Genomic DNA, 17,752 nt, shown 5'->3' with positions numbered 1-17,752 from the left:
TCTTCCTAGGATCTGCTCTCTGCGTGTTCCCACCTTCGGAGACAAGGTGTTCTCTGTTGCAACGCCTTGCCTTTGGTACCCCGCCTGCATGCCCATTCATCCAACAATTTCACTGCCAAGTGAAAGATTTAAACGCTCTTTTTGGCAGTATACAGTATAATCTTTTCTACCAGGGATTCTGCAGAATTTGTTTTTAAGGGGCTCTTTTAAAATAACAGCACTTGTGCGGCGTTTTCCGGAGTCCACAGCACTTCACATACACAGGGTTGGAGTCTATGACTCCCTTCTGCTAAGATGGTGGCAGTAGAGGCCTCTGTTTGTGAGGGTTCTGTTGGGGTCCTGCCCCCTCAGCCAGGCTCCACTTCCTTGGTCCCGCCTGGCCTAACACTCCCATGAGCCTCAGCTCAGGAGGGGCGGGACTTAGTAGGCATCTTTTCCTCACCAGCTCCCCTCTTGCATAGTCCGACACCTCCTTAACAGCCCCTTCCCTGGCCTTTTAAAATAAGGTATGGCATGCCACGTATCCCCTATTGCCACTCCCAGCCTTTTGTCAGGGTTTACCCTCTCATGGAAGGTTGACAGCCATCCCGTCCGCCACCACAACTCCACCCAACCTCAGCTTCCTGCTACACAGCACCAGCAGGCTGCCAATCAGCTTTTGTGGCCACAGAAGCTCTCTAAAGGTTAGCTGTTCTAAGCCTTCCTGTGAAGGGTGGAAGGCTCTTACTGGGAAGAAAGGGAAATAACGCCTGTTTGTTCAGTGCATCACACTGACAATGAGCATTTCTCACAGGTATAAGTTGCAAAAGTGTACTTAAGGGCAGTCTGCCATCTGCCACCAAAATGGCTGCAGCTGTCTTGCGTCAAAAAACAGGTAGTCCCAAACCTGTTTGCTTAATCGTTTCTGTTGCTGTTGGGACACGCAGGCCTCCTCCTAAAAGTACAGGGCAAGTCGACCAGAATGACATGTTAAAGAGACAAGCCCCAGGGCTGCCGATAAGGATGCCGGCCGTTTGGTATCACCTTTAAAAACAAGGCATGGTGCTCTACCAGATAACAGGGCACACACTAAAGTATTCAAAGCAGGAATTTGTAGAAAAGTTAGATACAGCCATGATTGGGAATGGTCATCAATCTTCATCAAACATAAGCAGCTGTTCATACCAGCATGTGCAAATTACTATCTTGTAACTGAACACTTTAAGGCAAAAGGTTTTCAGACAGGTGTGCTTTAGTGGGGGTAGAACGGAGGAGGAGGGATTCTGGTAATGATAGATTCACTGGTTGTCCCTGACAGTACAGATGCCTAAATATGTCTGAACGTTACCCTTAGTTTCCTTTGGGTCATGGCTGTTTCCAATGCAATTTCTCTCAGGGGATCTCTGGACATATCCAGAATGGGCGTCTTCACCATGTCTCCGGGATAGAGGCTTAGCCGAGACTGCCGGAGGGCTCTTTTCGCCTGCAGCTGCATCATCTCCTCTTCCTGCCGCTTGAGCATTACTTCTTGGCTTACCAGGCTGCCGTCAAGAGATGCTTCATATTGCCTGTTACTGGGGAGGTAAAAGTGAGATGGGGAGGGGGGGGAGAAATGTCACTGCCGTGAACAAAAAGTTATTAGGCACACTGCCTGGCAAACACAGTACACCCTAGGTTGCTTCCACACTGCAACAATTCCCTACTGTGCAAGTATTGCTCCCGTGAAGGCAGAAGCAGTTGCTGTGGCAACGGAGAATATACATTTGGAAGGGCTCTGTGCTTTCCCACAGTTTCACCTTCCACCTGCCATTTCCCCCATCCCTTTTGCTGACCGTGGTAGCTATACTGCTATAGTGCAATGACACAATGCTTTGGCCTGGCGAAATCTCTTCAGATCTTGGAAGCTAAACTGGATCAGCCTCGGTTAGTACTTAAGTCCAGGGTCACTATGCAGAAAGATTGTACCAAAGTAGGGCAAACCATGGAACTGATGACTGGGAGGACAATGTTGTGTGCATGCGCCAATAAAAAGGTGTGTCAGAGCAAAACACCCATCCTGAAGTGGCTACAGCAGAAGACAATGCAAAATCCAAGATCTGGTCTTGCAGAATCTCTTCAACAAAGAGCGGCTTTGCCAGTCCAAACAAGTGAAAAGAAAGGAAGAATAAGTAGCTTGTGTTTTCTGTCTCCCTCTCCTCCGTTCTGCACCCGAATATCTTCCCTTGTAGGAAGAGGTGCACATTCTGCATACTGAAGAAGCACAATGTATTTCCTGACCAAGGAAGGAGAGGTAGAGACACACAGGTTTGGTTTTAAATGTTCTAAAACCAAACACAGGAGTAAATTCCCCAACATGTAAAGTGAGACTGTCTTCTGCAAAGACAGCAAACCCTTGCTTTTCACCACATGGTACAAGCAGTGTCCATGTTTAAGGAAACTGAAGTTAATTATGGCTTTCCAGCACATATGCACACATCAAAAACAAACCTCAGAGTGTATAATGACCGTTTGCAAATGACTTACACCTGGGCTGCACACTGATAATTACTCAAGCACCTCTGGCCTAGAAATTTTGGAATATGTAAAGCAACCTTCTGTATAAGTACACAGTCGTGACTGTAAGAGATGCACACACATGCCTTTTAACAACATGGTCTAAAAGCCTCAAGGTCGCCTCTACCCCTGAGCGTCTTGACTTCTGTTCTTAAGTCAGGCTACAGGAATTACTTATTAACTAAATGGTGCTAGGGTAACCAGTCGGCTGGAAAATGGATTGGGGTGAAAGCAAGGGCCACGGAAAAGTTTCATTAGCTGCACTTACCTGAGGGATGCTGAATACCAGGGTCGAGAGAAATAAGCCAGGGTAAAGAAAGTTTAGGGAATGCAGAATAAGAAGTGAAGCAGAAGGATCAGGTGTAGAGTTGATGGGGAAAGGACCAGACACTGTGAAGGGAAGATGCGCAAATTTAACCTATCAGATGTTACAGAACTGGGGTGACTGTTCTGCAAAAGGGGAAATAGAGTCTCTGCACCTGTACGAGAGCGGAGGAAATTGTGCAGGGGCTGATTCTGCCACCTCAGTGCTGCCGTCAGGGGACAATTTATGGTGACTGAACCTGCATCTGCTTCAGAGCTCTCACACTTTTAGGGCAAACACTGGCTTCTATTACAGAAATTTACTGTCTGCCTTGTCGATTTCTTTCCTGAAGTCCACATGGCAAACTAACCACATAGGGCTCCACTTGATCTGACCTTTTGTGAACCTGAGTGTTTTGGATAGTCTCCAGACCATCCAAATAAGAGGTAGTATAATCTATGTGAAAGGAGGGAGCTATTTAGGGCAGATGTAAGGAAGATCATGCATCTCCATCCATCCATAAAACACAAATTGCGGACTAGCATAGCTTCAATTTGCACTGGGATGTGGGGAAGAAAGAGGAGGTTTACCCTTTCAACCTGCACCTGGTTTTGATCACTTAAACCAGCTACCCTGCACTGCTATTGGCATTTTAATGGAAAAAAGACATGTCCTTTAAAACACACACACATTCCCTTTAAAATGCTAACAAAGCAGGGAACCCAGTTTCGATCAATGAAACTGAATGGAGCCTTAAGAGTAAAACCTCCCCTCCCTCTCCTGCATGGCCCCAATGCAAACTGAAGCTCCACAAGTCTGCATAGTATAGACAGATGAAGAAGTATGACCTCCATCATACCTGTTTTTGCCCTTTACAACACACCAGCTGCTTCCTGTGATGGGAGGAGGCATGATAGCTCCTTCTTTTGCATTACTTACTCCATCACTTTTTCAGATGGAATGCACACCCATATCCCCCATCAGCACCACTGACCCCATCTGTTGCAGGTTCCAGTATGCTCCCTCATACTCTCTGGCCACTCAGAAGAGCCCTTCTTCTGGTGAGAGGTCAGGAGATACTGTGGCCTCTGAGACAGTCTCTTTTGGAGTCGCACCTTGCCTGGCATTTCCCCAGTCACGGCTCAGCTATTATGTTTTCATGCCTTCCTCTTGAAGGAGCCACCAGATCGGGATAGACGGGACACACACAACTCCGAACTCCCCCCCCCCCATGAGAAGTAATGGAGTCTTCATACATGGGCAGAAAAAAAGTACGCCCATGCTAAATCTCCCTCCAGTGTTTCCTACTCAACCCCCATTATCTCTCAGTTGTGGCTTCCCGAACTCAAATTCAGAGACATGTTTCCAAGTACTCCTTTCCTTGCCACTCCTTGGCTGCTTTGCATTACGGAAAAAAGATGTTGGGACCAATGCTCCCTCTAAGCTGTGGAGTCTTGTGAGCAAAAATTCCGCTTTGTGAGCTACTGGCATTAAAGTTGTGAGTGAGCGATTTGGCTACTGCACAGATTAGTTTCCTCTGGAGCCATCCTTCCTGAACTGAGACAAAAATGTGTGAGCTGGAAGCTAAAAAACGGTGAGCTAGCTCACACCAACTCAGCTTAGAGGGAACACTGGTTGGGACTTTGGTACCTGCATGTCCCTAACAGTTGCTCACGGTACAAATCAGACTAGGGGACAGAGAGAAGAAAGAAGCAAAAGAACTTGGCAGAGCCCGTAATGTGGAGATGTGGGCAGCAGTGCTCCCTCTAAGCTGAGTTAGTGTGAGCTAGCTCACAGTTTTTTAGCCTCCGTCTCACACGCTTTTGTCTCGGCTCAGGAAGGACGGCTCCAGAGCAAACTAATTTATGCAGCAGCCAAACTGCTCGCTTGCAACCTCAATGCCAGTAGCTCACAAAGTAGAATTTTTGCTCACAAGACTCCACAGCTTAGAGGGAGCATCGGTGGGTAGTTACGGGAATGCTCTAAGGACACAGTGTGGCCAGTGTCTGTGGTGCTAATAACGATGGCATATCTCAATGTTTGTGAGTCTATAATCATTCACGGTGCAGGGTTTCCAAGTGTGAGTCACGAGCCAACCGAGAACACGCGAGTGGAGGAGGCAACATATCAGTCTTTGAATGCATGAGGCTGCCTTATACTAAATCAGACTCTTGGTCCATCAAGATCAATATTCTCTACTCAGACTGGCAGCGACTCTCCAGAGTCTCAGATGGAAGTCTTACCCATCACCTACTACCTGAGCCTCTTGGCTTTTGAACCTGGGATCTTTTGCATACCAGGCAGATGCTCTACCCCTGAGCCACAGCCCCTCTGGAGTCCATTACTGTCACAGAGTATCTTAGGCTGCAGATGAAATGTGTGTATGAACAGAATGACAGGGTGCAGTGGGGGAATAGTGTATGCATGATGGGGTTGGGAAAGAACAAGGACCCCTGTATTCAAGGAGCCAAGCGGATATGTCCAATGATGTTCCCAGGTGTGTGTGTGATGCAGACGTTAACATGAGAGGCACAATAAACATCTGAGAAAGAAAATTTCTATGCATTTTCAGTACTTTATAATTAGTTCAAAAATGGGCTTCTTTCCCAACTTAGAGAGCCGCCTTGAAAGAATACCGCACGAAGCGGCTACAGCCATAACATAATCCCACCCTTCCTCTGGAGATCTTAAAATTCTATTGCCTAAATCTCTTCTATGAACAATGCAAAGTCTTTCTATTTGTTTTACCATTTGGAAGCCAGGAACGAACAAAATCTTTTCATGCAGAGAATTAAAAACACCCTTAAAATTATTATTTGTTTCTAAATATTGGCATCTATGCAGGGCCTTCCCCCGACAGACTGACTATTGTTGTTGTTGTTGTTTTAAATCCAGGACAAGCAAGTATAAAAAGTTGAGCATTGACTTGGCAAAGGTCAAACACTGGATTCAGACTTTACTGCTTGCTCATTTGGTATTTCTTAACTTTCCTAGTACAGCCTATAAAACACTCTTATTTATTTTATTTTTAATTTATTTATTGCACTTGTATCCTGCCCTATGCCGTGATGGGCTCAGGGTGGCTCACAACAGAAATAAAATACAGCAAATATAGAATTAAAAACCAGTTACAAAACTGGTAAGCAGTGTTCCCTCTAAGCTGAGTTAGTGTGAGCTAGCTCACAGTTTTTTAGCCTCCGGCTCACACATTTTTGTCTTAGCTCATGAAGGAGGGCTCCAGAGTAACCCAATTTATGCAGTAGCCAAGTTGCTCGCTCACAATTTTGATGCCTGTCGCTCACAAAGTTGAATTTTTGCTCACAAGATTCCACGGCTTAGAGGGAACATTGGCGGTAAGCAGGGGTCATTTTGGGGGGGAACGCGGGGGGACGCCATCCCCCCGGGTGAGGTGCGGGAGGGCGGGGCCTGGAGCTCCCTGCTGGTGCCCGCTGGAGGTCGCCGCTGGCTATGGGGAAGACACACTTCCGGTGATATCAGGGGGTGTGGCATATGCTAATGAGTTATGCTAATGAGTCCCCCTAGCTCTTTTTCTACGAAATGACCCCTGGCGGTAAGTAATGCTCCCTCTAAGTTGTGGAGTCCTGTGAGGTAAAAATCTAGTTTGTGAGCTACTGGCATTAAAGTTGTGAGCGAGCGATTTGGCTCCTGCATAAATTAGTGTGCTCTGGAGCCATCCTTTCTGAGCTAAGACAAAAATGTGTGAGCTGGAGGCTAAAAAACCTGTGAGCCGGCTCACACTAACTCAGCTTAGAAGGAACACTGGCGGTAAGATTATTAAGCAGGACGGGTCCAGGGGAAGGCTACCGAGAGTAGCAGGCTTTATGAAGCACAGAAACATTGTGCTGGAATCTCGGGGTAACTGATCTTATCTCAGAGGTTTATGAACCGGAAAAGGAAAAATACACTCTCAGGACACTTAAAGGCTGACTAAACCACCAGCTGTAGTTGGAAGTCGAACAGTGAAGAAATGATTAAGAATTGGAGCAAAGGTTGCAGCCAATAGGACAAATTCTTGTGGGAGGATAAAAAGGGAGAGGCTGGTTTCAAGCAGAATAGGGCGCAGCCTCTTGAAAAAAGAAATTACAGCCCTCCAGTCTATTTCGCTCACAGCTATTTGGGTTGGCACCAATTTTTTAGTAGCTAGAAACTTACTATGCTGGTAATTCTCCCGTTAGATGTTAAAAAGACCGGTTCTTCTCTGAAAAGGAATTGGCAGTATTGGAAAATAACAAGGCGCGTTCTTACAGACAAGCCGAAGCATAGTTCCGTACAAATGGACATGAAGCTGTGGGTTGTGAGTATTAACAGCAGCTGCTTCCATGCTGGGGTGTAAAAATGCACCCATGCCACAGCAGCCAACATTGCATTATGGAAGCAGACGGGAAGGGTGTCCGTTCCCACGTGGCTGCTGCCACCTCCACCTAGCTCCTCCCTCTTTTCTCTTGTCACATCTGTGGACACTCCCCCCTCCCCAATGACATTATGGGAACGGGGGGGGGGGGGGGGGGGGAGCTGTCAGTGCAAAATGCACTCCAGGCTTGGATCCCGGCAACAAAGCGACTCGTTGATAACTAGATACAGCTTATTTGGATGCAAGTCATCCCTCTGATTTCCAGACACTGATCTTTCCCCCCGTATATACGATCGAACATCTGTGTGTTTTAAAACAGCACTTCAAATACAAGAGTCACATTTTGGTTTAGGCACACCCACACATATCTTGGGGAATGAGTCAGAAATACTTCTGCCTCAGACTTCAACCTCAGACTGATGAAGCTCTGAGATGTTCAAGTTGGAGCAAAGCAGATTAAGGTGGGATATCAGGAAACATTTCCTAATTGTAACCAAAAAAAACCCCCTCTTAAGTGGTTAGGCAATGCAGCAAATTCCTCAATGAAACTGGAGAAATCCCCTACCTCCTGGCAAGCACACCTGGGTTTGGCTTAAACCAGAACTGAGTGTGGACGTTAGGGAATATGGGGACAATGAGAAACACATACATCCTGTTTCCTGTACTCCTCCATATTTTCCAACATAAGACTTCTGCATCTTCTCTCCTGCAAAGAAATCCACTAGCTGCCACCTCCCCCCCACCGCCCCCGCACTGGGAAATCTGCACGGGGAGAGACACAAGCGTTCTATCACAAAACATGCACAGGAAATGCAAGGTATTTGTGTTTACTGTTCCTCTTACAATCCACACTTTTCACATTACACAAAAATTGCAAGACTTTTTTTGGCAAGGAGCCTCAAACACTTGCCAACCAAAATATCCATCTGCAGAGAGCCAGTGTGGAGTAGTGGTTAAAGTTTCAGACTAGGATCTGAGAAACTCAGGTTCAAATCCCCACTCGTGCCATGGAAGCTCGCTGGGTGACCTTGGGCCAGTCACACCCTCTCAGCCTAACCTACCTCACAAGGTTGTTGTGAGAATAAAAAACAGGAGAGGAGAACGATGTAAGCCACTTTGGGTCCCCATTGGGGAAATCAAGTAAATACATAAATAAAGTAAATAACACTGCCATGTCTTTTTGAATGGGCACATTCCACAATAAGCCCCTGAGCTGAGGCCTTCTTTCACGAGAATGTGAAAATGGTGAGACTTGCCGCTCTGTTTAGTGCAATTTGGTGGTTTGCTTATAATATATGAATGTGTGTGTGCAGGCATGTATGTGTTTATGCATATGTTTAATACACACACACACACACACACACACACAAGGAGTGGCAGAAAGCAAATTTGTTGGAGTATCTACAAATCCTCTCCCTGATGTCATGAAAGTTAACCTGTTTGTCTGTCTATGCTAATTGATTGTTAGTTAGTTAGAATCTATGGGGTGTCCAGTAGAAGCTAGAAGGGGAAGGTCTCATGCATAATGAACTGACCTTTAGCCTGGTCATTGGACAGTTCGTAATTGGGAGATGTTGCCTGAGTTTTGGCACACATGCATGTTTAGGTTTCTTCTTTCTCCCTTTGTTTAGAGATCAGTGTTGCACGACTCCATCTTGGAGTTAACATCAGCTAGAAAGATGTAGCTTGGGGTGATTCTGCACTAGACCTTAAATCCTGGTTCAGCCCTGTCCCCGAATTTACATTCTACGCTACACTTGAGTTCACCCCTGTAATTATCTCGGGGTACATTGAGGTCACCCCGGTTTTGCCCTGCACTTGTCCCAGGGTAAACGGATGCTGTTATAACCAGGGATAAATGCAAGGTATCGTGTCATGAGCTGAACTCTGGTAAAACCAGGGATGAGATCCTACTGCGGAAAGGACCTTAGTCAGCTAGACTGTTTATTGTGTTTTATTCCTTCATGTAACCCTCCCTAATACTTTAGTAAACTTTCTTTTTAGTTAATTTACATGTGAGTGCTGTGTTGTTATTATTTTATGTGCCAACAAAATTTCTGTGACTGAGAATCAGAATTTGTACGAAATCAATTAAGGGGGTAATTTCTCAAGTTTTACCTTGATCTTTGTCCCTGGATTTGATTCGATGGAGAAACATCATCGGAACTTGGGCCGCTGGAGTCATCTCTCTTTAAACCTTCCATTCTTTTCACTGGAACATGAAAAAACCAAGATAAAATGGACTTTAGATTACATAAACAAAGATATTGTCAAAGCATTAGAGATTTCATTGCTCAAAAGCCAGTCGAATCCAACTCTAGGGGGTAGTGCTCATCTCCGTTTCCAAGCTGAAGAGCCAGCGCTGTCCGAAGACTTCTCTGTGGTCATGTGGCCAGCATGACTAAATGCTGAGGCGCATGAAATGCTGTTACCTTCCCACAGAAACAGTACCTATTTAGTGGTACCTATTTGTCTACTTGCAATGCCTTGCTTTCGAACTGCTAGAATGAAAGGAGCTGGGGCCAGAAACAGGAGCTCACTCCATCATGCGGCACTAGGGTCCCGAACTGCCGAGCTACCAACCTTCTGGTCTGCGTCTTAACCTCTGAGCCACCTTGGCCCCTAAGCTAGCTTTAAAAGAATCAGTAATGACATTACAGTATTGGGAGAGGGTAGGAGTCAAATTCCTAAAGGTATTTCTACTTCAGGCTTAAATTTGTTTAATATTTTTCTCTTTTCCTACAGGATCCTAGAAAAGGTAATTCTGAAAGGGTTACCTAGAGGTATTCAACAGAGAACTCTCAGCATTTTCATCAAACTATACATGACAGGATTCCACAGGCCAAACTATGACAGCTAAATTGGGATAAGACTGGTATATATTTCTACTGCTAATATTGTATTGATTTGTCTAGAAAATGTCTATGCTGCCTCTCCAGAGAACTTGGAGAGTTCTTCTTCTTCCCATTTGACAAAAGCCACAAGGAACGGGAAAATATGACTTTTTTTCATGTCACTGAAGTTGTTATGATAAAGCTATTGTTGCGCACTGTTATGTTCCCCGTATCATCTTTGGTCAAACAGTTTTTTGGGGGATTTTGCATCACTTCAAAAACCTGCAAAACCTGTTGAGCTGTAGATGCTAGTGGGACAGAAAAGTCTATGTGGGTGAGATTCCTCCTCGTCTTGGATCTGCAGCAAATTTGTGCATGTTGGGTCAGTTTACCACATGCTGCCATTGATTATGTACCTAAAGCATTAAAGGCAGTTCTAAGATGTGATAAATACACATCCCCTTTCGTGCACCTGCAGTTGCTCCAGGCTGAATGCAACGTCCAATTTCAAATGATATCCACATTGATTAGATTGGAATGCATTTTAATTCAGTCTCTAGATTAATGATGCAGGCATAAAAGTCGTTATCCAAACGTTTGTCAAGTTTCTAATTTCTCTGAACTGTTCCCTCCCAGAACAATATCCAGGTATCAAAGTACCTCCTAAAAGTAAAAGCAGACCCAGTGCTGAAGACTGAGGCTGAAGGTGAGTGCAGGATGAAGACCACTGTTCTGGGAGAAGGAAACTATTTGCTTGGAAAAAAGACCTCACAAAAAAGTGGTGATTTAGGACCCTTCCATGATGATAATGGCACACTGGTAGCTGTGTTAGTTTACAGAAGCAAAACAGGAAAGGAGTTCAGTGGCACCTTAAAGACTAACAAAATATATTCCAGTATAAGCTTTCATGGGTCAGAGCTCACTACAACTCTTCTAATGGAGCTCAGGGTGGCCTACGTGATTCTCCCTTCCTCCATTTTAATCCTCACAATAATCTTGTGAAAACAAAGTTTGAGTCCAAGGGAAATTACTGAGTTGCAAGTTATTACAATGCTCAGAAGAATGGAATCAATATCCACCACAAAGATCTCCCAGTATATCAAAATCAATAAATACCAACTGGGGAAGTCGCTATCATATGCAAAATAATTATATTGAAATTGTACAATAAGTATTACAAATATAGATACATAAATATAAATCCAAAATTATACAAATTCACAATTCATTTTTCATAGGTTATTTTACAGGTATTTTACTTTCCATAGGTTATTTCACAGGTTATTTAACGAAGAGTCCGGCTTCAATTTCATTTCGAGGAAAAACTTCATCAAAAGTGATTAACACCATACGTTGTGCAATTATTTATTGTTATTCAGGTATACAGGATACTCCTTAAATGGCTATGCAGTCATTTACTGGGACTAGCCCTTGTATTTCATAAGGTCTGAACACTTCTTATTAATGGGCAAACATCTGTAGCTGTATGCTGTAAGCTTCAAAATGCCTCTGTACAGCATACAGTTACAGATGTAACAAAACAAAGTTGAAGCCGGACTCCTCATTACATAACCTGTGAAATAACCTATGGAAAGTAAAATACCTGTAAAATAACCTATGAAAAATGAATTGTGAATTTGTATAATTTTGGATTTATATTTATGTATCTATATTTGTAATACTTATTGTATACTTTCAATATAATTATTTTGCATATGATAGCGACTTCCCCAGTTGGTATTTATTGATTCAGAACAATGGAATCCCCAGGACTTAACAGGGATATTAGTTTCTTATCTCACGACATATGCTAACCTCATCCAACCCTTACTGTATTCTCACCAATCCCCCAGAAGGGCCATACATCCTCTTTATTTTATTTCTTATTTGAAATAATACATTAGAATAGTAGATTGTAATGTAACATAACATAATGAATAGTAGAATGTAATGTAATTTGGAATGGTAGACTGGTATATACTTCTCTATCCTGGGGACAGGGGAGATAACTCTACACAGCCAATTGCCCCAATTCAAAGAAGAAGATGCTGTAAGGTCACCTCCATGCTTGAGAGGAGACAGATGGAGCGTAATGGCAGGGTCTCAGTTAATTATTCTCAGCACACCACAATTGATACCTCTGCTCATCAGTCTCCAGTTTTGACATATGTATTTTCTTCACTATGCTTCCCCCCCCCCGAATTAAACCCAAACAAATGGTAACCATATAAACGAAACTTGTTATTCCTGTTTGGTCCTTGCATCTGTTTAACATCTTCATTATGTTGTATGCTAATTTACTGCTCTCACCCTCTACCTAAAAGTATGGATTGGTAACTTCCATTTCAGTGTATCTGAGGAAGTGTGTGTGTGCACACGAAAGCTCATACCCTGAATAAAACTTTGTTGGGCTTAAAGGTGCCACTGTAGAACTTTGTTCTACAGCTTCAGACCAACATGGCTACCCATTTGAATAATCTTGTGAGGAATTTCAACTGAGTGAAAGTTACTGGTACAAACTCACCCAGTAAATTTCACGGCCAAGGAGGGACTTGAACCCAAACCAACAGTCACAGTCTGATACTCTAACCACTATGCTTCCCTGCAAAGAGTTTCCTCTTTGTTAGTGTGTCTTTCAGTATTTTTGAGTGTGATGGGTGGTATGGAAATGTGGCAAATAAAGGCAGCAAAGGAAAACCAAAAATCTTTAAAAATAAAAACGGAATCAATATTACTGATGCAGCTCACCTTCAGAAAGTTCACAGCCCACTAGCTGAGAACCTGCACTCTAGGGAGCACAACTTTGTGCACTTGAAATTTAAAAACCAAGCAGTCTGTACCTTGTCTAAAATCTGCGTCAGAAGAAATGAAGGACGGGCTTTCACTGTCTGTACTGTATATGTCATTGTGGTAAGATCTGTATCTTCGTCCATGTTCTGCAAGTGATTTAAAGCAAGAGGGGGTGGGGGGGAAGGAAGAAGAAGAAGCAGGGTTAACCCAAACAATATCAATATCAATTTAAATACCACCTCAATTGCACCATTTTGAGATGCAGCAAAAAATACCTTTCTTTGGTTAGATCTTTCTGCTACATGAGCAATCTGCCAATCGTGGAAAACATCCTTCCATACACAGAACACCTCCCACAGTGAAGAGGAACCTCTATGATCCAAACCTTTATTCTGTTCCGGAATTTATTTGCCATAGGATGCGTTTGAGCGCCACTAGCATACATGCCTCTTTAAAAGATTACGATTAATTCTGGGTATTGGAACTTGACAGTACTGCAAGATTTCTTTAGTGCTATCAACACTATAAAACGTTAATTTTTGCACCTACAGTGGGATATATGATAATATGTTAAAGAATAAAGAAATTTTAAACTTCTATTTCTTATATTTCATTTCCCCCCCTTTTTGAGTGTATTTTGTGTGTGCTGAGTATGCCTGGAAGTCATAGTTGACTTCTGGTGACCCCTAGTAGGGTTTGGACATTTCACTGAGGTGGCTTACTATTGCCTGCCTCTGTGTCCCAGTACTGGTATTCCTTGGAGGTCTCCCTTCCAAGTACGTGCCAGGCTCCTCCCTGCTTAGCTTCTGAGATCTGATGAGATTGGGCTTGCCTGGGCTATCCAGGTCAAGGCCTTATATTTCAGTTTTTAAAATGGGGGTGGGGATCAACTAGCCATCCTAGTTGATCCCCAATAATGGAAATATTTTGCAAGGCTTTTTTAAAATTCTCAACAGATTTTTGAGGACCAAAGGAACGCATAGAATGGATTACATGACCAATATGGCCCGAAATGACCCCTGCTTCCAAGTACTTGCCAGGCGCCTCCCTGCTTAGCTTCCGAGATCTGATGAGATTAGGCTTGCCTGGGCTATCCAGGTCAAGGCCTTATATTTCAGTTTTTAAAATGGGGGGGGGAATCAACTAGCCATCCTACTTTCCTTTTTTTAAAAAAGTAGCAATAATGGAAATCTTTTGCAAGGCTTTTTAAAAATTCTCAACAACTTTTTGAGGACCAAAGGAAGGCATAGAACTGATTACATGACCGATATGGCAGCTCACAAAGTAGAGTTTTTGCTCATAAGACTCCACAGCTTAGAGGGAACATTGGTCCTGACCACAATTGTCGGGGTTCAACAGTAGGGGACTAACGCTGGGGGGAGAGAACACGACTGCTCTGGAACACTGCAAAGGTTTATTCGTTTGATCTGGGACAGGTTTTCACTATATGGGTGGTGGAGTGCCTTAACATTCAGAAAATGATCATCCCTTTCACAGCTGAGCAGACCCACAATGAATCAGAATCAGTTCCAACAAATTTAAACCTGGTAAAGTGTCAATGAATCTGTGAATCAGTCATAGTGCGGGAGCCTGCTAGGGCCAAAGCGAACATCTGTGCTAATCTGTACTGAGCTTTAGCTTGGTCTTTCTGAGTTGAACTTGTTAGGTCCCTGCCACACTGCAGGAAAAACACCGGCCAAAGTGCGGCTAATTAGAGCCGCACCAAAATAGAGACGCCGCGGCGGGATCCCACGGATCCCCTGAGCCGCAGCACCGTTGCTCCCCGGCACGATCAGATGCCAGGGAGGAAGACGGTCGGGAGGGGGAGGCTGCCGAACTGTGCATGTCTGAGCATGCGCAGTTCGGCCGGGAGCCGGCCGGCGGAAGAACGCGCCAGCGAATCCCACGGCCGGCCTTGATGCGGCCGTCCCAGAAGAACCACCTCGGTAGGTTGTTCATTTTTGCTCCGTGTTTTGGGCGGAAGGGCCGGATCGGGGACGGGTGCGCAACGCTTCCCAGATGTTGCGTTGGGATGGCGCCCGTTTGCTCCGCCCCCGATCTGTCCCTCTCCCGGCCCAAAACCTCTCGTATGACCGGGGCCTTAGTTTATTTTTATTTATTTATTTTTAGAGATTTTTATTCTGCCGTCCCCAGAAAAGGCTCAAGGCAGATCACAAGAAACTGAGTCCAAGACTCGTTACATAAAACCACATTAAAATCATTGAAACAATAAGCAATAAAAGTCACACAGGTAGCGACAATTTCATCTAAATCTGTTAGAGCCACAAGATGAAATCAAATGGGACCTTTCAGCAGATTGGGAACTAAATCAGGGAGGAAGCCAACTAAGGTTAGACGCCCGCTGCCTCACCCGAAGGTATCAGTAAAGTATCAGTAGTATCGGTAAAGCAGAAGCCCACACAAACTGAAGACTGCTTTCATATAATAAAACATGCCATTTACTAGCCAACAGCAAAACAAGAAATTAAAAACCTACAAGGAGCCTGGAATGTTATTCGCCCCAGGGCAAGAGTCAAATGATGGCTATAGAGATTCTCCAATACTGCTGTTGTCATGTGAAAGTCATGGCACTTGAAAGTAGGAAGAGAGGAAAGAACACACATTGCAGGAAAGCATTTATTTTACTAATGCGGATAGTTAATATAGACTTATTGGTTCAGTATATTAATACATTTTAAAATTAATACACAGACATTTCTTTCCTTTTTGAGTGGGTCTCTGGCAAACACAGTTTGGCTTGAAATTAAGATAATCTTTACCATTAGAAGGCCATTCAACCGTCTCTAGTTCCAGCTCCTGCCGACCTAGCAGTTCGAAAGCAAGAAATGGCAAGTAGATAAATAGGTACCACTTTGGTGGGAAGGTAACAGCATTCCATGCGCCTTGGTGTTTAGTCATGCCAGCCACATGACCACGGAAATGTCTTCGGACAGCGCTGGCTCTTCAGCTTTGAAACGGAGATGAGCACCGCAACCCTAGAGTCGGATTCGACTGGCTGTCGAGCAAGGGAACCTTTACCTTTACCATTAGAAGGCCATTAACAAGTTTTCCTTTTTGGAATATGCTTTCTATAAGAGAACCCAGTTAAGTGTCCTTCTTTGCAATTTCAATTAAATAGCAAAGGAATAGGGTATGTCAATGTGCTAATGCTAACAATACCCAGCTGTCTGTCTGGTGACATGGCAGAGCCTCTGAACGAACGTCTGAAGGCTGCAGTTAAATTGCTAAGGGTTAAACAAGCTGAAACTGAAGCCTTAAACTGATGAGGGTAATACTAGTTGGGGAGGGGGAATCCTGAAGGACAAGGTGCTTCCCAATTTTGATATTGTCCAGCTGACACTTGCTGACTTGGTTGAGATCAAGGATAATGCATGATACAGCTTTATTGCTGGAGAAGCCAGCTGATGGCACCTGAAAAAAAAGGAATTCTATCATCTCTACTTAGCCAGGAAGATGGCCCCATACCTTGACTCTGCTGACCTGGCCATGCGGATACATGCTATGGTTACCTCAAGGCTAGACTACTGTAATGGTTACCTCAAGGCTAGACTACATGGGTCTGCCCTTAAAGACAACTTGTCAACTACAGTTGGTACAGAATGCCACAGCCAGCTACTATTAGGCGCCAAGCACAATCTGCATATCATTCCCTTTTTTCAGTCACTCCGTAGGTTACCAATTAGCTGCTGTGTTCAGTTCAAGATGTCAGCTATTACATACAAAGCCTTCCACAGTCTTGGGTCCACATACCTGCAGGACCACCTCTCCTGCCATGCAACAGCTCTGCTCATCTGAGCAAAGCCTTCTGATGGTGCCACCCTGAAAACAGTTAAAACCGGCAGTTGCCTGTTCATGCATATTCTTTGCGGTGGCTCCTACATTGCAGAACTGTCTGTTGAGGGTATTAGGAAGGCCACCCCATGCTTCTATCATTTCACAAAATGTGCAAAACAGAACTGTTCCGGAGGGTGTTTCTGTAGAAGGAGCAAAGCTGCGGTGTAAAGGTTCAACTCAGAAGGTGACTTTTTGTTAGGGATAAAATCTTTCCCACTATAATTGTCTTGCTGGCTTAAACAGGTATGTTTGCATGCAAGACCAATAGTCCTCCTGCTACCTTACACAGATGCACTTGCATGCAATCTTCCACACACACCCCATTCTACAATCCTAGCCCAAACACATTTTTTTGTTTCACTACAAATATTTGCTATTACATTCAAATGTCATTATATCCTGTAATCCCCTTACGGATTGAAAAATTTGTATCATATTTGTAATCTGCCTTGGGTCCCAATGAGAAAAGAAGGATTACTGCTACTGCTACAACAAATAAATAAATAAATATACATACAGGAAGAACCACTCATCTGCTAACACTCAAAAGACATCAGACGCGATCTGCGAGGACTTGCCCCTTTGGGGTACCCTTACACAGCTCTCATTCACTGTAACGGGGTTTAGACGGGAGAACAGTTCTGCAGGGCCGTGAAAATGGAGCTTTTCTGGCAGGCCTTCCGATAACCTCTGGGCCAACTTAGAGTTGAAGCTTTCCAGAGCAGTAGTACAATTGACATAATGTGAACGCACTTTACTCAGAGAACCGCCATCGATAATAATGGTTTTAAATTGTATTATGCAGTGTTTTAGATATTTTTTGTATTGAATATATATTGTTTTACTGGTTTTATGTGAGCCGCCCTGAGCCTGCTTTGGCAGGGAGGGCGGGGTAAAAGCCGAAATAATAAATAATAAAATAAATAAATAACTTGGTTGCGGGTGTCTTGCACCCACTGGTAATAATGATTAAACAGAGCATTCAAAGCACTTCATGTACATGGTCTTGGAATCCTTACAAGAGCCCTGTTAGGGAGGTATTCTTACCACCACATTGAATGGGGT

The 17,752-nt window shown here is 44.0% G+C and overlaps 1 protein-coding gene across 1 annotated transcript in view; it reads right to left on the bottom strand.

Annotated features, from left to right (window-relative positions):
* Positions 1-17,752, bottom strand: part of PTPN13 (protein tyrosine phosphatase, non-receptor type 13) — a gene marked incomplete at its 3' end in the record, with an annotated part of 206,803 nt that overhangs the window by 66,944 nt on the left and 122,107 nt on the right. Inside the window, exons 8-10 of the mRNA XM_015416359.1 lie at positions 12,883-12,978; positions 9,327-9,420; positions 1,328-1,553 (exon numbers count right to left, since the gene is read on the bottom strand). Coding sequence (XP_015271845.1) covers positions 1,328-1,553; positions 9,327-9,420; positions 12,883-12,978 — 416 coding nt within the window. The remainder of the gene's footprint in view (positions 1-1,327; positions 1,554-9,326; positions 9,421-12,882; positions 12,979-17,752) is intronic.

The sequence above is a fragment of the Gekko japonicus genome, unplaced genomic scaffold (genome assembly GCF_001447785.1).
Source record: "Gekko japonicus isolate JY-2015 unplaced genomic scaffold, Gekko_japonicus_V1.1 scaffold1212, whole genome shotgun sequence".
Taxonomy (NCBI): domain Eukaryota; kingdom Metazoa; phylum Chordata; class Lepidosauria; order Squamata; family Gekkonidae; genus Gekko; species Gekko japonicus.
This window is presented reverse-complemented; position numbering and strand designations above follow the sequence as displayed.